Below are 22,393 nucleotides of genomic sequence, written 5' to 3'. Positions count from 1 at the left end.
TTGTTGTTGTTGTTGTTGTTGTTGTTGTTGGTGGTGGTGGTGGTGGTGGTGGTGGTAGTGGTGGTGGTCTCTGAAAAAATAAAATCCAGTCATTTAGAAATATGAATTATTATTATTATCATTATTATTTTAGTAGTGGTAGTAGTAGTAGTAGTAGTAGCAGTAAACTAGTAGTGCCAACATCATCACTAGTTATAACAACAACAACAACAACAACAACTACTACTACTACTACTACTACTACTACTACTACTACTACTACTACTACTACTACTACTACTACTACTACTACTACTACTACAATCATCTTAAATCATCAACCCCATTCATAACAGTATTCAAAAGCCAATTAGCACCGAAGAGGTATTCAAGGGTGTTTTCAAGATTCGAGTGATTGTTTAACATGGATTCTGCGCCACGAATTGGAGGGAAAAAATACCAATGAAAACCAAACTAATCCTTCCTGTAGCCTTTGAAAAGAGCAATGGTACGTTCAACTGTTTTCTCAAGATTCGAGTGATAGTTTAACAAGGATTCTGAGCCACAAATGAGGAAAGGAATACCAGTGAAAACTCAGTTAATTATTTTCCGTGGCCTTTGAAAAGATTTTTTATCAGAGCCTAAAAGTATTTGGCATTCGGATATTCAAGGATGTTTTCAAGATTGAGGAGAAAGTTTAACCAAGATCCTGAGTCACAAATTGAGAAAGCACACACACACACACACACACACACACACACACACACACACATCAATGCCTGACTAATCCTTCCTTTGGCCTTATAGAAGAGTTCGTATGAAAGCCTAAGAGCGCTTAAGAATACGGACTGTAATTGAGAGTTCCATGGGAGAGAGGCAACAGCTGCGCCAATTAACCACACCATCGCGGGGCAGCATGGGTCATTAATCAACCAATCAGCATACCGATAGGCCGCCGCGGGGCTAAATGGTAATTAACTACTAATCAATCAATCAATTAGTGTTTCGCGGCGCGTCATCAATCATCACCAATTTATAACACCTGTCCAGTCTTACGCTCCAGTCCTCTTCTGTTCCTGCCCCGCGAAGTGTTACTCTGCTCCTGACCTTGCGTGACGGAGAGACGGGGAATGACAGGAGAGAGGAAAGTAACAGCTGGGAGGAGAACAGAGTATGAAGGTAAGGACAACAACAACAACAACAACAACAACAAGAAAATAAAACTAAGGAAACGCAACTTGCCGACAGCGGAAGAAAAGAAAAAAGAAATAGTAAAACAAAATACACAAATGAATAAACAAATAAACAACCAAGTAAACAAACAAACCAGACGTATTGACATGAAAACAGCAAATGAGCGTGTCCTATCCGCCAAGTTAACCTGAACGAGGAAGAATAAACAGTATCCAGGACAGGGCGCTAACCACCGGCTGTACATACATATGCTCGTCATGTCCTTAGCGACGAACTAAGCAACCCCGCCACTCTCGTGTTTGGCAGAGGGGCAAAAACCAGACCCATTGGTGAGGGTGTGCGTGTCGCGCTCTCGTGCGTGATTGCTGACACCAGTCCTTCCTTCCGGTGGGTGGGCGTGTTTTTTTTTTTTTATTATTATTCTCTCTCTCTCTCTCTCTCTCTCTCTCTCTCTCTCTCTCTCTCTCTCTCTCTCTCTCTCTCTCTCTCTCTCTCCCCACTTGCACGTGGCATGTTTGTTCTATCGCTTCTACTATTGCTGGTTTTGTTGCTACTTGTTTTTCTTCTTCTGTTACTATCACCACTACTATTATTGCTACCTCTTTCAATACTGCTACTACTTCTACTACTACTACTACTACCAATACCACTTCTACTATTGCTGCTGTTGTTGCTACTTCTTTTTCGTCTACTATGTACTATCACTACTGCATGTACTGGTACTACAACTACTATTACTACTACTACTACTAAACAACCAATACTACTGCTGCCCTTGTTGCTGCTGCCGCCACTTCTATCTTAACTGCCATTACCCCATTCTTACAGTTGTTCCTACTACCTTTACTACCATTACCGCCACTGCTCTTACTGCCTCAGCCACTACAACTTCCGCACGTGCTCGTCTTAAAAAAGCTAATACGTTCCGAGGAGTTCAGCACGAAGGTCTCATGGGGCTCCAGGTTATTGACCCCCCGCCTACTACTGCTACTGCTACTGCTGCTGCTACTACCACCACCACAGCCAAGAGCACAGCGCCATAATAATAATAATGATATTCTTAATGTGTGACACAATATGGGCCTGTTTTTACTGTCTTAGTTAATCAGTCAGTCAATCAGTTTAGAAAAAAATGAAGAAAACTTAAAATACCTATCAATTTATGTCCTCCTCTATTAATTCTCCTCCTCCTCCTCCTCCTCTGCTTTTTGGACGAGAGGCTATTAATGTATTTGTAAGATAATTTTGTATCGGACTTCATAATACCAAAAATATATCAATATAAAAAACATATATCCTCTGCCTCCTCCTCTCCCTCTAACTCTTACTTTTTCCCTTCCCATCTCTTTCTTTACTTTCCTGAACCGCTTCCCCTTTCCCTCCCCATTTCCCTCCATCCTCATTTCTCTCCGTAAATCCTTTGCCTTCCTCTTACTTACGAGTATGTTTCACCTCCGCTCTCTTTTCCTCCCTCTCCCATTCCTCTTGACACCCCCACTATGCTCCCCCTTCCCCTTCTCTTTCTCTGTGTGTGTGTGTGTGATTCACCCACGGTCGTCTGGTGGTCACCCAGCCAGCCGTTACCCTACAGAAAGAGCTCATAGCGCATAGTGACCGATCTTTGGGTAGGACTGAGACCACTTACACACCACACACCGGGACGGCGAGGTCACAACCCCTCGGGTTACATCCCCTACTTACTTGCTGCTAGGTGAACAGGGGCTACACATTAAGAGGCTTGCCCATTTGCTTCGCCGCTCCCGGGATTCGAACCCGGGCCTTCTTCGTTGTGAGCCGAGTGTGTGTGTGTGTGTGTGTGTGATCAGTTCCTCAGTGGGAAATACTGCGTAGCATTTTTACGTAAATTAAGGTTTAGAAATAATTTACAATACACGCGATCTTCCATTACGTATTGTGCACGCTTGTCTCATGTTCGTTGTTGTTGTTGTTGCTGTTGTTGTTAGTATTCATTATCATTATTTTTTATTACTACTACCATTATCTTAATCCTTCACGTTCTAGTCTATAAATATTTTTTCTCATTTTTTCTTCCCTTTTTCATTAGTTTGTTTGTTGTGTTCTCTCTATTCGCAAACCTTTCTAATGTTCATTCTCTCTCTCTCTCTCTCTCTCTCTCTCTCTCTCTCTCTCTCTCTCTCTCTCTCTCTCTCTCTCACGACCCATTGTTTTGGTGGATTCAAGTCAATCAATCAATTCTCTCTCTCTCTCTCTCTCTCTCTCTCTCTCTCTCTCTCTCTCTCTCTCGACCCATTGTTTTGGTGCATTCAAGTCAATCAATCAATTCTCTCTCTCTCTCTCTCTCTCTCTCTCTCTCTCTCTCTCTCTCTCTCTCTCTCTCTCTCTCTCTCTCTCTCGTTTCACCGCCGCCTCATCCCCGCATCTTTGCTTTAATCGTCTCCACGCACATCGCAGCACGTGTGTCTGTTGGCAGGAGCAGACCGGACTCTCCCATACCCGCCAGGCTCCACAGACACACATGCTCCATCTCAGACCCACACGTGTATACCATGTCATTCCCAGACCCACAGTTGTATACCATATGATTTTCACCAGTTGTGCACCCCCCACCCTCTCTCTCTCTCTCTCTCTCTCTCTCTCTCTCTCTCTCTCTCTCATAATGAAACAAAGAAAGGTTAGAATACTTTAAAACCCCATGAGAAGTTGAGAAAGGAGAGAGATTTTATTTTTTATGCAGAAAAGAAGTACATTTTCTCTAATCGAAATATAGATATCTGCAATAGACGAAGAAATGATAGATACAAGAATTGTATATTATCAACAAGGGAAAGAACTGGAAAAATCTAGGTATATAAGTAGACATGGCTTTAAAAATGTAGCTTATTTCTTTATATTAAAAGGTGTACACACACACACACACACACACACACACACACACACGCATTATCACCGTCAGTCACATTACATCACAAGGATACAGGCACAGACACGTGTTGAGTGTCCTAGAAGATGGTGTAGGGAGAGATGCGTGTATGCAGTTCTCATTTATATGTATTTTTCCGAAGCGATATACGTGTCTTACAGTCGTAAACACACACACACACACACACACACACACACACACACACACGGAATCAGATGCAACTTGTACGTAAATTACACATCACACCAATCACAATTTTCCACCAAACTTCCGTCGCAACACTCACAACAAATTCATCAGATTCCACCCAAACATATCCTTGCTTTTGATCACCAAGGAGAGTCACGATTCAGAGGGACGTGACGCGGGGAGACGAGAGAGTAAACACGCGTTGAATGGTGATTGATGAGGGCACTGGTGAGATGAAGCATTTCCTGATTGTCCTCTTACTTATGACCTTGAGTCGTCCACTATTCTCATTACTCTCGTTACCAACATCTTATGAACTGCCATAAGTACTCGTGCCTGAAAGTGTGTGTGGATCGGATCAAAAAAGAGGAGTATACATTAGGGGAGGGAGGAAATTATAAAATCACAAAGAAACGAAAGAAAAAGCAAAAACAGAAGACAGGTGGGTGGTTCAAGGAAGCAGTATACATTTTACAATCGCGAAAACAGATGAAAGAAAGGCAAAAACAAAAAGCAGATGTGTGGTTTAAGGAAGAAGAAAAGTGTACATTTTAAAATCGCGAAAACAAAGGAAAGAAAAAAGCCCCCCCCAAAAAAAAAGTCAAATGTGCGGTTCCAGGAAGACGAAGAAGAGGAGTATTCACTGGGAAGACATTTTAAAATCACGAAAACAAACGAAAGAAAAAAAAAAATACAGGTGACATACGTGCGCACCTCAGATGCTTAATTATGCCGAGCAAGATTAATTCACCCGCACACAAACAAGCATCGCAATATCACTCATCCTGTCAGACGTGTGCACCATCCATCATTACTGACCAACAGCACCCTCCCCAACACAGCCCCGCTCCCTGCCCCCCTCACATCCTCACCTCCCCACCCTTACTGCTATTGTCGCGTCCCTTGCTAAGCCTCCAGTGGTCAGGGGAAGGAAAGGGAAGGGGTTTGTAAAGGGGAAGTGTTTAAAAGGAAAGGAAAATGGTTAAAAAAGGGAAGGGGTGTTTAAAGGGAAAGGGAAGGGGGTTTCAAGGGGAAGGAATGGGCTTTAAAGGGAAGAAAATGGGGTTTAAAGGGGGAGGAGGGTGGGTTTAAAGTAGAAGAGGATGAGTTCAAAGGTGAAAGAGTGTGGATTAAGAGAAAGGAGTGTGGGAGTATGGGGGATGTGGTGTGGGTTGTAAGGAAAGATGGGGGTTTGAAGGGAAACAAGTATTGGTTTAAGGGGAATGGATGCAAGTTTTATGGGGGGAGGGACCTCTCTCTCTCTCTCTCTCATATATTTCCTAATATTTATGTCTTGTAACATCTGCTTTTACCAATACTTCTATTATAAAATAAGTATCTTTCTGTTGTGGCCTGAGTCTTTCTTATTCATTTAAGATTAAGATTTGTCTATCACTAAGTACTGGTGGGGAGATATGTTGAATTTTAATTGTAAAGGTAATTTGTTTCAGAAAATGTCACTATTTTGAGGGTTACTTTTGTATGCTAACTTCCTCTCCATTCACACTGCCTAACCAACCATACTTTCCCATGTACTATCTTCATTTCCCTTTACTCAGATGGATTTCACTCAGAATTTTAAATCACTCTTCCCCATTACACAAATTCTGATCCATCTGCACTGAAGCATACAGTCCTAACTGGTTTTCATCTCTTATGTTCTTTTGATACTTTATCAGTTTTAAAATCCTACCACCTGAGGCAACAAATGGCTGATTCCTAGTATAACTTATCTTGAGGAAAAGAAAACTTGAGATTGCAACAATTCAGAGTCTAAAATCGCTGCACAGATTTTCTACAGTAGCCTCCCTATGGGTGTCACACAATCTCTAAAATCTGTTAGCAGTGCAAACCAAGTGAAGGTAAGGACGGGCTAGTCCATCACTTCAGAATGGGTTACAGGATTACTTTTTTGTCCCAACTCTACCAATACTCAGGGCATTGTGCACCACAGTAACTGTACACAGACAACAATAGTGTCATTGTTTAAGTTTTCTGGTGTGTGTATATTACATAAATATAGTCTTACACATCTGAAGGCAAAGTTCCATCCCTTTCACTATATTTCTACTGGCAGCAAGGGACTTTGTTGGTTTCAAAGTAGATGTAAGGAAATAAAATTTATTGCATAAAATGAGAATGGAATTCATAAAGTGAAGGATACAATTTTCATGAGTATTCCAGTATTAGAAGCTTTGGCATGCATGACTGACATCACACTGACTTCCCTAAGACTTCAGACAAATACTCAATGATATTGATATGAGAGATATGTACATGTATGTTGTCTCTATAGCACTCCCATTTTCATCCTTTATCACATTACTCTATATGAAAACTGCATATTCTATTGCTAACTTTTAATATTATATACTATTAAAATGCTGAGCAAGTTTTATAAAGTATGAGATAGATTTTCTTGAAGGTACCACTAGTGCCCTATTTCTTTCTATAGCTGTGTTAAGTATTGTCACTAGACAATTTCAGTAATCTTCCTCCAACCTTACTTTGCTTGCACTTCCCAATCATTGTTTGCTTTCTTATTTCTCCTGCTACAGTATTTTTGCTCCCTTATTTCTCCATCATATTTTCTTAAACATACTAGTGTTCCCTCATGTTATTTTCTTATTCTTCAGACTGAGAGAATAAAGAATTGCACCAAAAAAAATCATAAATTAGGTGGTCACAATAAAACTATTCAATAACCACTCAAAATCAACAAGGATGTGTATGTGGGGCAGCTTGAAAGTTTCCTGCTCTTTTCACTCCCTTCAGATGAATTTCAAGGGTAACAGGATACAGGTCATCAGATGCACAAAAATTGCATGTAATAAGATAGGTTACACTGCACGTTTAAAAAAATAAATAAATCAATAAAAGCATAAACTGAAGAGAACCATGGCATCACACTGGCTACAAAGAGATAATGTACATACCACTACTCCCACAATCTACCTTCACCTTGCCCCTCACTACTCATCAAACTACTAAACATACCTGTGTTCCTTCCGAGGCAAGTACATACAACTGACAGCTTCATCCACAGCTAAGTGGGCATCTAACCTTCTGCTAAACTATCTCACTCTGGAAAATGCAACACATATGCTTTTATATTACCTATATTTATGCACAGCCATAATACCTGCTGTTCATGATAACCATTAATAACACAACCTGTGAAATCTTGCACACAGTACTTCAAGTAAATAGATGCATTATTGATCCACCATAATTCACATACTCCTGGACCTCTTATGATAGGAAACACTGAATATACAGAAGTATTTTCTCTAGAGGATGTCATGGTTAACATCATAACACTAAAAAAAGTAAAGCCAAAGTCACATGATATATTGAACAAAATACATGAAGAAAACCTGACCTGGTAACATGAAACAGGTTAACTGGTCAGAAACATGATGCAGTATCACAAGGTAAATTGGACATGGTTACACATCTTGAAACTCAGTGCAGAGCTGTGTACTAGTATTACATCACAAGGCAGATGAACACCTGATCATCATCTGTACACCAAGACACCAAAGAATCCTTTTTAACTGAATGCCATAAGGAGACTAGTTTGGATTATTAGAAGGTTTGAATAAATGAATTCAATTTCCTTATATACCAACAAAAAGGAATCTATATCCATAAGGAGGACAAGACTTGATTTGAGAATCCTGGACAGAGAAATGCATACAACTGAAAAGTTATTTTATTTTCGATTTACTATATTTTCTTCGAATACTGAGTCTGGACACAAAAATTTAGTAATTTAGTTCTACAAATTCTGTGAATATTTATGTTTCAGTTAAGAAGGATTCACCTGTATGATGCAATAATGAGGTTTATACAAAACACAACCTAATCAGCACCTTTTAATTGCTTGAACTCCTGAATCCACTTGGTGATGTGTGCCTTCTCCAGGCAGCGAGCCTCCACCACTGAGGGTGGGTCGGCTGGATTGGCACTGCGCAGGTCCAGGTGGTGAGCGCCTTCCGGGATGATGACTGCCACAACACTCTGACTCACATTCCACAGCACGCCGCCAGTCGACCATGGATCCAACAACCCATTGCTGTCAAGATAAAATGTATCAATGCTGTACTTGGTTAAGAGAAAAAATTAACTGTTAAATCTATTCACCCATGACCACAAACAGTTGGGGAAAATGAAGACATTAAATAAAATTATAATGAAGATAACAAGGTCTTAATTTGCTTAAAATAAGAGGTTAAGTAAACAAAATGATTAAACAAATAAATTATCTAAAAGTAACAAAAAATAAACATCATTCACATAATTTAAGTTAACAAAGCAATTGAACTAATAAAAAAATATATGGCATTCACATACTTCCCTTGAAAAAGAAATAAATATAAACAAGTAAAAATTAAAAAAGAACTGTCACCCAAGTTTATAAACACAGATCCAAACTGAGACAAACATTCCCGCCACACCTGAACACAATGTTGCTAGCAGCCTTAAAGGACCAGCCGCCATACATGAGAGGGACCATGTAGGTGCGAGGAATCACTCCCCAGGTCTTTTGACAATTGGCAGAGTAATCCTGGAAGTCCCATGGGGCTGGCTCAAAGAAGTCCTTAACACCATCATAGCAGAACGGCATCACCATCTCTGTGCAGGACTGGCACCACCACATCACCACACAGCAACAACGGAAGGAAGGATGGTGTCAGGATAATGGTGTGGGACGGCAATGTGATGGAGGAATATACCTACTACTTACAACACAGCACATTAACAAGGGGAAGAAAGATATTAGAAACATGCTTTTTTACACTTACACTTTGGCTTGACTGAATAAGGAAGTGGTGAAGAGAGACAGGAGTGTACTGCAGAAACAATGAAAAGTGTAGAGTATTTCACATAAAAGATTTTGTGAATGTTGACATAATGATGGCATGGCATAGTGATGTTGGCATAGTAGTTGCTAGTCTCATTTCTCAAGAATTTCACATAACTTTTCATGCTAACAATATTCACTGGCTATTTAAAGTCTATCAGTTAGAATTCCTTTTATCATAAAACTGATGAGGTGAAGAGGGAATGAGTACATCTTGAATATATCAATGAACAGTTGATGGTCTCATTTCTCAGTAATTTTATGTAATGTTTCATGCTACTCTTAAAAAATATCAATTAGGTATCTGCAGAGCACTAAGGAATTCCTAAAATACTGTTCTTGACACAAATTTAAGACAAAGTGACAATAACAATTCACCTGGAAGTCCCATCCTTGGTCATCAAGACGGGCATCAGCCTGCTGGTCGGCGTCTAGACACTTGCTTTCTCCAGTGTAGTTGAAGTAAACTGTGAGGCCAGCAAAAAGTTCCTCCAGCAGGTCCTTACCATCAAGGCTTGAATCTGTGAGATGACTACACACCACCTGTTGGAGTGTCAGAGGTCTGTTAACCTGATGCACTCACTTCCACTGTGTTTCCATTTTCTCTCACTCTCAAGTCTTCTGACCTGGTGACAAACTCCTTATAAAATCAGAGGACCTAACAATGGAAGAAAATGCTAAACACAGTGAAAGTGGATGTGGTAGGTAAACTGATTTTTGACCAAGACAATACTAAACAGTGAATAAACCTTATGTACAGATGTTGAAATATTACGCTACATTTGTACTTAATGAGATACTTTCATTTACCTGCATCCAAGTAAACCTGCACAAAACTTTCAGATGTCTACAAGAATTTCCTTGATGTTATTTCTGTGCAATGTCTTTTTCACTGAGATGGGAACTGAAAAGCATTGTGAAGTAGTACCTTAACTGGATACGCAGGCAGAGGTGCAAGGAAGTTTGCTGGGTAAGGGTAATCCACCATGGCCAGGTTGGTCCACACATCCATGAGGTAATCCTTTAGGGTCTTCACATCAGCTTTGCTTTTGAGTGGCTTGCACAGCTTCCATGTCTTTGAGAGCCAAGCCAATCCTTCATCTGTAAAAAATAGTTCATGACTCACTCTGAATCTCTCTCAGTCACTAATGTTCAACTTGGTAACTTTCATGTACTGTTCAAATCCTGAAATTCTAACTCAGTAACTTAATTTGAAAATTTTCATTGATATCAACATAATTAAAAAAGCAGTCACACACACCTATAACTGTTGTGGAAATTAAAAAAGCAGTCACACACACCTATGACTGTTGTGGATATTACCTACAACAACTCACCATTGGCAGTAACAGTATTAATTACTCCCCATGACTTTCGAATTACTTCAGCACAAGAAACTGATGCATTGGCAAAATCTTCCGTCACTTTTTGTCCAAATTTATCACAAGGAGTAAAGTCTGTGAACTGCCGCACAGGAGCTGATGCTGCAATGGCACTGGGGAAAACAACATGGAAAACTTTAAGAAAACTCCTTTATCCTTGTGGAATGCATGTGTATAGCATTGTCTTAACTACTAAAATGTATACAAGTGACTCTGATTTACACATTTTTTGGATGAATTCTATTTAACACAACTTAAAATATATTAATTTCAATTAATTTTGCATGTAGTTTTCATTATAGCATAATCAAACCCAACCATTCATTCAAGCTGTACACATGTAAATTGTAAGGGAATTGTGTCCAGTTTTTTTTCTGCATTTCTATTATTTTAGCTTTTATATATTAAGTTAACATGGATAAACAAGGATAAATTGTTGGGATTGTTATTATTTACTTACCATATATATAAATAAATTTAAAACAAAATAGACCAATTTAATAGGTCAAATCACCTTACTCCCTTGTCCAATTAGTTTTTATATTTTTTACATGATTTCTGTTTGTATAACATCTGCAAGTTCCTATATATCATATGTAGTGAAAGTCACCTGTATTGCCAACACTTAAATATTACAATCTGACCTATTTACTCCACCCATCCCTGCTCCCTCACCCTCTTCAAGAGCATCCTCAAAGAGAGTACCCCACTGCAGAACAGCCTCTATCTATTCCTAGCTTACATACATCTGTATTTACTCAAGACCTATCCTATTGCTACCACTATTTCACACACTCATATTGCTTCACCCTATTTGACCATTACCACAAATCAGTTGTACATATTAACATAAATTCCAAGTGACTTGCAGACTCAACTTGGTTACTAATTTCATTATTTATCACTCTGATGTTCAACTAATATGATTAATTACTCTGATACTAAAGATTAAAACAAATACAAATAAAAACAAAAAAATACGTTAATAAAAATTTAAAGCTTTAGAAATTTTGTGATCTGAGTAATGAAGATTATAACACAACTAAAAAGAATCAACATAGAACATTAAACAGTAACAACACGCTCACCCCTGCACAATGTGAGGATACTTGATACGGAACCAAGCAGCCAGCATCCCTCCATAGGATCCTCCAAACACAATCACAGGACTGGTCTGGGCTCCCTCAATGACAAACCTCAAATAGGAAATCAAGGCCACATAGTCTTCCAGCGCCTGCTCTGAGGTCAAGTAGCCCGAGTATTTTGGTACCTGAAATGTGGTACAAATCAAAGTAACACTGTGTCCTAAACACCTTTTGTTTACTGATTGGGGAACTAAAAATCATCCTGAAGATATAGGTATTTTCTTTTATGTAAACATGTATAGGAAAATGTCAACTGTTCTGGAGTTGGATAGTATGTATAAGATGATTTTGTCCTAATCCAATTTACAAATGCAGAATGCATATCATCTCATAAAAATCTTAAGAAAAACACTGCTCAGAACTAAATACAAAGGATGAATTGGAAACAAATTAAACTAATCTTGACTTATATATATATATATATATATATATATATATATATATATATATATATATATATATATATATATATATATATATATATATATATATATATATATATATATATATATACTTTTTATAAAGGAAACGATTCATTCATACACTGTGGTTCACCTGTACATTAGTCATATGTAAGTTGGCAGTAACTTACTTTATTTAAAAGCAAAATACACTATTCATTTAATCTGATAATGATAAAATTGAGAATTTAGGGCTGCAATTTTCTTTCAAAATATCTCACTACATAATTAAGGTAATGATGAGGAAATAGACCATTAAAATTGATGTATGAAAGTAAAAAAATGATATGACAGTACTATTACACCAATAAGGTGACTATACTAGTGGTCCCCTTCTGAAATTGAGCCAATTCCACCTACAGAAACTTACCGTGAGTGATCTGTTTCCATAAGGTTCTGAGATACCATAATATCTGTGTTCACCAAACACTACCATTGCTTTAAATTCTGGTGCAATGTCCCACATGAAACCCTGAAAAAAAAAAAATAAATAAATAAATAAATAAATAAAAAATAAAATAAATAAATAAATAATAATAAAAAAAAAAAATGCAGGAAGTTATTTGTTGACTTAAGATTAGCAATAAGAATAAAAGAAGATATGTTAAGAACTGCAGATGAAACCTTGGTCAATATGAGAGGGAAGAAGCTAAAAAATCCATAACATGAGAGAGAGAGAGAGAGAGAGAGAGAGAGAGAGAGAGAGAGAGAGAGAGAGAGAGAGAGAGAGAGAGAGAGAGAGAGAGAGAGAGAGAGAGAGAGAGAGAGAGAGAGAGAGAGAGAGAGAGAGAGAGAGAGAGAGAACTTTAAGTGGTCTATGAAACAAAAGAAGGTCTGCTGTATTAAATATACACAAAAAATTAAGCTATCTTGTGATTCTATATTTAAATATATATTTCTAGGTTGAAACAAATATATTTCCTAATGCTTTTCCAGAAAAATATCCAAGTTGCAGCATATTTATCTTCAGCAGTGCTCATCCTATCATCTGACACTGCAATTACAATGTACTGAATACCTTGATATAATGATCCTAGTGCTTTACTCATTTTGACTTCAATCAAAGGGATGCAGTGTATCATATTTTGGGAACCACAACAAAGCTTAAAACTGCAAGTGTATCACAGAGTGGCAGTATCATTTAAGATACAAGTTAAGGGATAACCATTACTTTACTGGGATAATAAATCACATAGATAATAATAAAAAAACACAATAAGCCTAAGATTCACAAAAAAAAAATATATATATTATTTGACATAAGGAGTAGGACATCAATTATTTTCCCAGTGAATCACTCACCGTGTTCTCAGCAAATAAAGTAATGTCTCCTTCATTCCCAGCATAAAAGAAAATAGGTCCGCCATTTTTGTCCCAATGTTCATCACTGATCAGGAAACGCTGCAGGAAGGTGTCGTCGTTGGCAAAGCTGAAATGGTCCACCTGTAAGAGTGGTGAGTGTCAATGTGGAAAAAAATATGTAAAACTTAACAGCATGTAATGACATCAGGGAAAGGAGGAGCCTTGCACAATGACATCAGGTGGGAAGAAAGTTTTTCACATCATTGATACAGAGTAAAAATAATGTGAATAATTAACTAAAAAAAATGTGATGCATTCTGGAGGATTTTGTAACTCCTTTGGTGGCTTCAATAACAAATAAATTACATGAGTTAAGGAAGGGTGTGTCTTGTGCTTCTGCTCCCTTGTTTGTCTCATGTGTATTGGGGCACTGGGTTGTTGTCCTTCTGGGCAGCTGTGCTGAGACTTGTGGTGGCCACATCTGTCCTTGTGTGTTCTGTAGCCTGAGTGACTCTGTGCTCTGCGTGTGTGTAGACACTCGAGTGACTCTGGCCAGCAAAAGTGTGTGCCACACATAAGATTCAGTGCTCTGCCTGGTGTGAGTTTTGGTGCCTGTAGTGTCCTGTGAGACATGAGATAATTGTGCCCTGTTCTCTAGTGAGGAAATATGTGCCTTTGCTGTGCATATAGACAACTGCATGTGCTTCTTATCTTGCACTCCACTACTACACTGATTGCTAAGAGTTGTTTCCATCTGCATCATGATGCCTGGTGATGGAATGAGTGCTGTCCTGACTTATTTTTTGTGCGAGTTGCTGCCTGCCTGGTAAGTGTTACTAGTGGCTGGTCAGCTATGAGTTGCAGTGTAAGTAGAGGGTGCCACAACAATAACTACTCATATACTTGTATAAGTTTCCATTAACTTCTAAAATTCAAATATTTATCAACCTTACAGTATATACTGACCCAAAAATAACAGAGTAAAAATTTATTTTAATGCCTGCAAAACTCACGAACTCCAACACAATAATGTTTGAATGGAGTATCAGGATACAGTTAACTAAAATAATAATAATGATATTCATTCAAACATAAATTACTATTAGGCTTTCAAACTACAGTTCAACATAGCAAGCCAAAAACAATGGAGAAAAGATCAGCTATATTCACAATGGTGTAATCCTTCTCTGGTACATTTATAAGTAATCCCACTCAATATAGGCTATCACTTACTCATGGGGTTCCTGAGGCACAGAGCCCTTTGCTGTGTTATCACTTATGTTAGTAACCTGTCCTGATGGGGAGACTGCAACTTCCTAGACCCTTCACAAGCTTACTGAAGTAACCTCACACAACCAGAAACGCCATACTGCGCCAACCCCAGGTCTTCCCAAGGGAGGGTGCAACGACCTTTGGAAACGTTACCAAAAACAAATAAGGGTGATGATACTTTACAGTAAGAAAAATATAGTAAAAATTGACTTAAAATTATAATCCCTAGTCATTATTGCCACTTCCATGAAAGCGTGTTGTTTAATAGCGTTTATTAGGTATTAGAGCAACACCATTCTGCCAAAGTTTTTATTTTTAGGTTTTACGTCCCATTTTCCGAGTTTATCAGGGGTAGGACGGTATCTCCTAACGAAGGACTTACATACACATGAAGAATACTTCAAATTACCCAAAAGATCACGTGATATTTAATGGTAGTGCCTGCTGCCCACCTGCCAAGTCACCTGAACTGCCTGGTCAAGACCCTGCACCGGCCCGCCCCTCGCCTCAGTGCTACCCGTAGCCTTACTCTCTGCGTCATGAAGTAAGTCTTGTACTTGTAGGCGTGGCAGGACACCAGCACCAGCAGCAGGCACCAGACAGCCCTAGGCAACACCTTCCCTGCCATGCTGCTGTCCTCTGAGTGTCCCGTGACTTGCCTGACTCACTCTTGTCTCGCTGTTGACAACTTCACTGTTACCGCCCGGTGTTTGGCCCAGCGTCGACTTCGGTCACCCTCCTGTTCTTGAATCCGGATTTGCTTATAAACGTTGGATGGCTAGACTAACCACAGGTGGCAGCAAATTCAAATACCTCATCTATTATACATATTGGCATATAAATATGTTTAGTCTTTCCCTAAAGCATCTTGAAGTGAAATAATCTCCTACTTCATATAATTACCCCACTTGAGACATTTATGTACAAATAGGATAACCAATCACGACCTCCCTAATCCTAATCTAAATGTTACCCATTGACCTAATCCACATACCTGCTCCAATCGTAACATCTAGTCCCACCTTACCCTCGCACAAACCTCCGCACAACACCCCTGTGCATTGGTTTGTATTCATATGACAACAGAACGTATTATAGTTGCGGCGCCACGCAAAAAAAAAATTCTTAAATCACTCCATCATTTGTTGGTTTGTATTCTGAAACGTCGGCGACTCATCAAGGCAGCTTTTAACAGGCCGTGGAGGAAGTTACTTGGGTGTTCAAGGAGATTTTCATGAATCTAACAATAGCTTAACAAGGATTCTGAACCATCAAGAGGAAAAAATACTCATTGGAACATGTCTTTATTTCTGCAGCACTTGAAAATAGACGTTTAGGAACCTTTATAAAATCCGAGGGCAACCTACTCAGAGACCTTCCGAGGAAAAAAAATTAACGTACTCAAAACACTTTCTTCTCTCATCAGAACTATTATCAAACGCCACGAAAAATCACTGGTCGAGTTTTCATGGTTTTTTTTTAATTATTATTATTATTATTAAATGTTGGTTACACCCTCACTAGTCCTTCCAAAAACTTACTTCTAGCAGAGCCTGTTCAAGAAGTCAAGACAAAACATCGAAACGCTTCAGAATAAAGATCCGTGTTATGTAAACAGCATTCCTGTTTATTCTGAATCCCTCAGAGAGAGAGAGAGAGAGAGAGAGAGAGAGAGAGAGAGAGAGAGAGAGAGAATTTTAGAAATATGTAAATATATTGAAATTAGTATTCAACATAGAGTGATGAATCAAGTTGATTTTTGTGTCTAGTCTTAATTTCAGGGAATGTTACATATATTAGCTATAACAAAAATAAATCAAGGCTCAAAATCTGATATAGTCAATTTTTTTTTATCTTAATTCATCCCTCGTCTATATTTAGTAACCCACTAAATTTGACAAAAAAAAAAAAAAAAAAAACTAACCACCTTTCTTTGTGTTGATATTTGAAAATATTTTCTTCCATAATTAGGACAGCCAATCATTACCACCCTAATCCTAATCTAGACATTGCCCACCGACCATATATATATCCCTATTTCTGATCGTAACATCATAATCCTACCTAACCCCCTCCCCCAATATTGGTCTGTATTTATGAGGCTTTCTTTCAAAATAATGTATCAATGGCATGAGTGTTTGTTGTTCGATTCATACAAGGTCGAATCTTCGTCCTTGAGATTCTATGGGTCAAGGTGATCGACTGACCTTTCATGACTCATTCCTACAACAGTACCATGCACTAATAATGCAAGGTACTTCTTTTCCTGACGAAGTCCTCGGCTATGTTAATATATTTCCTTCAATGTATGTTAGATAACGTAATCCTCACAAACACCCACGTAAAGACCAACACAGCTGCTGTAGTTTGGTATTCCTTTGTGTTCCTTCTCTCATCCTCCATTAACTCCTTTCTCCCAGCAGCTACTTCTCCAGCTCCATTGTACAAAACTGAATAAGTAAAACTATAATATTCACACACACACACACATACACACACACACATACACACACGGTTCGACAATTCAGCTGGTACCCATGAAGCTGAAACAAGAGACTCTGGTTCCTTGGATGGTACTGTCTAGTGTCTCCAGCCATTGCGGTGTCCCAGTTGTCTCTCCACGGCACTAAGGGTTCTTCGTTGATGACACTGAAGTTACTCTCCTTGAACAAGAGGATGGGACTTGTGGTGTGTGAAAGTCTGTCTAACCCACAGATCGGACCAAGGAAGCAAGAGACTCTTTAGCTTCCCTGGATCAGACCACATGAACTCTGAACCTGAGATCTCACTAGCAGGGTGAAGCTTATGAACACGAATCTGCTCATAACTCAACACTATGTGAAAAACTCTGGTGGTCCTTTGCTTATATATATTTTTGTACCTTTTCCCCTCTCGTAGTGGTTCATTAATACTTTTTTTATTTTTTTACAGTAAACATGAACAATAGATACTGAAGATGAGTGAGTGATTGACTGAATGGTATTTTTGCGCCGCAACAACGCGGTCACGTGACGAAATAGTGAGTATCAAATGGAAATGTTGGATAGTGAAGGCACGCATAGTTTTAATACTAACAACCTAAGCCACTGAATCTTCTGAGTAAGGTGAAGAGTTCTGATGTTGTTTTGTTTTTGCGTGGTTGCTGAAATCCACCAAGTTGAAATGAAAAGATCCACCGGATTGCAGACACACCGGAAATATGACATTGAAAAGAATAATGATAATGCAAAACAACAACTTATTTAGCATCTAATGCCAAATTGCGATACTGATTTGAATGTAAGTAAAAAAAAAAAGGAAAATATAAGTAAATAGGAGTACCCTAATAAACACACACTCCCTCATTCATTGTTCTCTCCACCATCTGACCTGACACAATGGGCAAGATTCATCTCCTGGGCTTTGAAAGGAAAAGGAATCCATACAATAAGTAAAGGGAGACTATGTTCCTTCTCCGCTTCCTCCTCACACAAGGCACGGACGCCCCGCCGCTACTACGTCGTCAGCTTCTCCGTCTGACTGTCGTCGTCTCCTGTGTAGCTGAGTTTCCTGCGGGTAGTGATGAGTTGTTAGAGTGCAAGATTAGTCACATAACATTATCTCTCCCACCTGAAAATTTTTGTGAGTTGTGAGAATCAAACACGCAACCTTTTCATCGCCAGCACTGTAGCGCAAAGCCTCCAACTGAGGGATTATTTTGAGATGAATGATGGGATTAAACTTTGAGGCACTGGGCATACGTAGGTACATAACAACTTGAGTCTTAGAGAAGTATTACCAGACAATCCATTCCCTAAACCACCTTGTTGTGTAGAAAATTATAACCCTTATTTAGATTATGAGAGAAATTTAAAGACTTACGTGGCAATCTGATCTTTTAAAATTCTTAACATTTACTCTTGTTTTCAGTATAAAATGCCTTCCATTAAACACCATTTTCCCCTCATAAATTATTTAACTGAACTTGTAAATTAAATAAAACACTTTAGTTCCCCATCCTCTCCCATGCTCATCCTCAGTTTTCTTCGCAGATCAGCTATAGTATACTCAACAAGCAAATTAAGGAGAAGCAGCAGTTCTTACTTTCCCTTGCTCCTCCACAGCCTCGTCAGATCCTCTATAGTGTCTGGCAGGGGCATTCCCAGCGTCTCCGGCAGTGGGATCAGCATCAAGCAGGCCACGAAGGAGGACACACCGAAGATGACGGAGGGAAGCCACGGCACCAACGGACTCTGCAGCGCGAAAGTGAAGTTTGTGAGTGACATAATAGAAAATATGAGACTGTATTGGGCCAGCATGCTGAAACGCTTTGCTCTCTCACCACGACTATTTTTAGGCCACAGAGAAGTTTAATCGGATTCACAAGTGTGTTTCTGCTGTTAATAATATAGAAATCTTGTTAATCTGTCACTAGAAACATAAAAAAAAAAAAAATCCTAAAAAAAAAAAAACATAATAATTAGAGCATTTTGAAAGTAGTGGATGCGTGGAACGGAAATGTTTCAAAATATTATCCAGAGAGAGAGAGAGAGAGAGAGAGAGAGAGAGAGAGAGAGAGAGAGAGAGAGAGAGTTACCAAGTAGTCAGCGATGTAGGCGGAAAAGCTCCCGGCCAAGTTAGCTGCGATGATGGTTACTGCAAGACCCATAAGCCGCACCTCGGTCGGCAGCAGCTCAGCCTCGTAGACGAAGAGGATCATGAAGGAGCCGCTGATGGTGAGCTTGCCCAACAATGCGAAGGTCATCACTAACCAGGAGATCTCTGGAAAAAAAGGGAAAAAAGTTGTTATTAGGGATGATAGTTGTATTTGTTTACCTAGTTGTAGAACAGTTCGTACAGAGACTAGTGTGTATGTACTGTGTAATGATGTACTTGTCATTCTTTTTTTGTGAGGTTGTCATTTTGTGTGTGTGTGTGTGTGTGCACTTGTATAAATAAAGTTCAATAAAGTAAGAAAAATCTAAAGAAATATACTGTTTACTTTCACGTTACTTGTAAATATATGATATTTCAGTAAAAAAAAAAAAAAAAAAAACAGGTGCAAATACACTTTCAAATTACCAATAAGCAATAAAAAAAAAAGTATAAAAAGTGCAATTTCAAAAAGGAATTTGAAGGAAAAACGCAACATGAAACCAACAACACTACCTGAAGGAATGAAGGCGAGGGACAGGATGACAACTCCACAAATAAAGAACCCAATCATGGTGGGGACCTTCCTGCCCCACTTCTTGATGATGGGCGCCGTAAGGGAGTAGCCGGGCGTCTCCATCAGGCCACTCAGTACCATGTACAGGAAGGGGTCGGTGCTGTAGGTGGCGCCGCTCAGACTCAGGCCGCAGTAGACCAGGGACGAGATGAAGAGGTTGACAGTCAGCGCTAGGATCACGATTCTCATCTTGTTGGTGCTGAAGAGAGGACGGAAAGGTGATGAGGTGCTGGGTAGGCAAGTGTTGCTTTCATGCGTGTCTCTTAGGTGTCTGACGTTGTGTTTCTTGTGGCATGGTTAGCCCTTTGAGTCCGGCGGGTGTCTTCTTGAAATCAGTGAGATGTGTGTTGTGTCTATCAAATTTCTCGGTCTAATTTCGTATGATATCGAGTTGAAATGGACTAGCTTAATGTGTTTATAGGAGCCACCCAGATTTTAAGGTTAAGATTGATTTTTTTTTTTTTTTTTCGAAGGATAGTTTGCTGTCCGAATAGCGTGCTTGTGTTGCTTATTCTTCGTAATCTTATCTTATGGTACATGGCATGGCAGGGAAGGGTACATTACCTCAGTAGCTTGGGCCAGGAGAGGGCGCAACGTCCATCCCCACCCCCGATCACTCCTAGACTAGTGATGCTGTCTGTCTTAACGATTGGCTGCTCGTTCTGTCAAAGGAAGTGACGTCAGGAATTCCGCAGACTTCGTATAGTTACCATCATCATCATCATCATCATCATCATCATCATCATCTTCATCATCATCATCATCATCATCATTTTGTTCCGTCTTCTTGCTCTTCTTGTTTCATAATCTTTTATGTAATAAGGGTTTACTGATTCTCTCTCTCTCTCTCTCTCTCTCTCTCTCTCTCTCTCTCTCTCTCTCTCTCTCTCTCTCTCTCTCTCTCTCTCTCTCTCTCTCTCTCTCTCTCTCTCTCTTTCAGTCATCATTAACTGCCATCATCAGCAATAGCAGTAAGAAGAGGAAAAGCAGAAGAAAAAAAAGAAGAAGAAAGAAGAAGAAGAAGAAGAAGAAAAAGAAGAACAAGAACAAGAACAAGAAGAAAGGGAAGAAAATAAAAAGAAAGAGATGAAAATGATAATAATAATAAGATCAAGAGAAGAAGAAGAAGAAGAAGAAGAAGAAGAAGAAGAAGAAGAAGAAGAAGAAGAAAAGAGTCCTTACCTCATGTTCGATCTCCTTGAACATAGACAAAAGTTGACTATCGGAAGGCAGCGTGGTTTTGTTGAGCCTCGAGGCGCGACGCAGCACCTTCAGAGCCTTATCGTGTCTTCCCGTTACGATAAGCCACCTAGGAGACTCGTCAATCAAGCTGAAAGACGCATAAGTAAACTCAGGTGAAGAGGGCAGGTGAGGGATGCTAGAGAAGGTGATGTTAGTGGAGGAGGAGAGGGTAAGGGAGAGGAGGAAAAGGAGGACGAGGACAAAGGTAGGGGGAACTGGATGAATGAATTGCGGAGGGTGAAATGGTGGAAAAATAATAGAAATACTTGTAAGTGAGACGGGTGAGGATATAGGACAGCTGTGTGTGTGTGTGTGTGTGTGTGTGCCGTGGGGAAAGAGATAGAAAGAAAGCTTATACATGTAGTTTAAGGTTCGAGGGAAAACAGAAAAGAGAAATCATGGTAGTGACATGAGCTTGGTGAAGATAGCTTATGGCAAGTTAAGGAAGATGAAGATAAATGGCAAGAGGGAAAGAAGTGAGGATGGGAAGGAAGAGGCGGAACACATACGTATAATGATCAAGAAGAAGAAAACACTTACATTCACATTCTTAAAAGTATCGTCGTCTTATCTCAGCTACTTTAAGCAGGCTATGGTGAATGTTACAGGGGGTTTCAAGAGTGTTTTCTTGATTCTAGTGATAGTTTAACAAGGATTCTACATTGCCAGTAGGAAAAAACGTCATCTTTTCCAGCCTTTGAAAACACTTACGGGAGAGATTTACTTATGGTTAAGGGGGCTTTTAAAATGTACCTTTCCCATGTTAAATTGCAGAATCTTCAACTTAAAAAAAAATTCTTCAGAGGATTTACTGACAATCAAAACAAGGAGAGGAGGACAAACAAAACTAACATGTAGGTACTGACCTAAAAATAAATAAATGAATAAATAAAATAATAATAATAAAAACAAGTGAACAAATAAATAAATAAAATAAATAAATCAATAAATACTTTAGGATTAAAATTTTGAAGAAAAGCCTTGCAACACGTCCCGTCAGAAAAGGCTGGAATATTATTGGTGAGTGAGTGAATGTTGATAAAAGGGTTCTTACATGAAGACATTACCTGGCAGAAAGAAAAACTAATCCTGGAAAATCAAACGGTTAAATGTGGCCCTAGTATGTCCAAGGTGCCCCACACGCCCCTACTCACAACAGCACAGGGATGACGATGAGCGTGGGAAGGGAGACGAAGAGCTGTAGCCAATACCAGTCTCTGATGAGATAGCCAGCGCCGCCCCACAACAT

The 22,393-nt window shown here is 39.2% G+C and overlaps 2 protein-coding genes across 6 annotated transcripts in view; both read right to left on the bottom strand.

Annotated features, from left to right (window-relative positions):
- Window positions 1–6,371: 6,371 nt before the first annotated feature.
- Window positions 6,372–15,417, bottom strand: LOC135112057 (lysosomal Pro-X carboxypeptidase-like). 5 transcript variants are annotated; one of them, XM_064025941.1, is made up of 10 exons: window positions 15,223–15,417; window positions 13,422–13,562; window positions 12,490–12,591; window positions 11,602–11,783; window positions 10,469–10,626; window positions 10,060–10,232; window positions 9,510–9,674; window positions 8,725–8,912; window positions 8,140–8,342; window positions 6,372–7,348 (listed from the first exon to the last, which is right to left on the bottom strand). In XM_064025941.1, the coding sequence occupies exons 1-10, from the start codon at window positions 15,319–15,321 to the stop codon at window positions 7,344–7,346; spliced, it is 1,416 nt and encodes a 471-aa protein (XP_063882011.1). In that variant the 5' UTR covers window positions 15,322–15,417; the 3' UTR covers window positions 6,372–7,343. The 5 variants fall into 5 exon arrangements, with proteins under 5 accessions (XP_063882011.1, XP_063882009.1, XP_063882010.1 ...); XM_064025939.1 differs by lacking the exon at window positions 15,223–15,417 and adding an exon at window positions 13,788–14,156; XM_064025940.1 differs by having other exon boundaries at window positions 6,372–8,342; window positions 15,223–15,416.
- A 2,130-nt stretch (window positions 15,418–17,547) lies between these two features.
- LOC135112058 (organic cation transporter protein-like) overlaps window positions 17,548–22,393 on the bottom strand; it is a 16,912-nt gene continuing 12,066 nt past the window's right edge. Inside the window, exons 7-13 of the mRNA XM_064025943.1 lie at window positions 22,299–22,393; window positions 21,085–21,232; window positions 20,467–20,564; window positions 19,842–20,101; window positions 19,270–19,454; window positions 18,777–18,925; window positions 17,548–18,242 (exon numbers count right to left, since the gene is read on the bottom strand). The exon at window positions 22,299–22,393 is cut by the window's right edge and continues 74 nt beyond it. Coding sequence (XP_063882013.1) covers window positions 18,188–18,242; window positions 18,777–18,925; window positions 19,270–19,454; window positions 19,842–20,101; window positions 20,467–20,564; window positions 21,085–21,232; window positions 22,299–22,393 — 990 coding nt within the window. The 3' untranslated portion in view covers window positions 17,548–18,187. The remainder of the gene's footprint in view (window positions 18,243–18,776; window positions 18,926–19,269; window positions 19,455–19,841; window positions 20,102–20,466; window positions 20,565–21,084; window positions 21,233–22,298) is intronic.

Source organism: Scylla paramamosain, chromosome 23 (genome assembly GCF_035594125.1).
Source record: "Scylla paramamosain isolate STU-SP2022 chromosome 23, ASM3559412v1, whole genome shotgun sequence".
In the NCBI taxonomy this organism is placed as follows: Eukaryota; Metazoa; Arthropoda; class Malacostraca; order Decapoda; family Portunidae; genus Scylla; species Scylla paramamosain.
The sequence above is the reverse complement of the archived record's forward strand: the minus strand, read 5'-3'. Positions and strand labels throughout refer to the sequence as shown.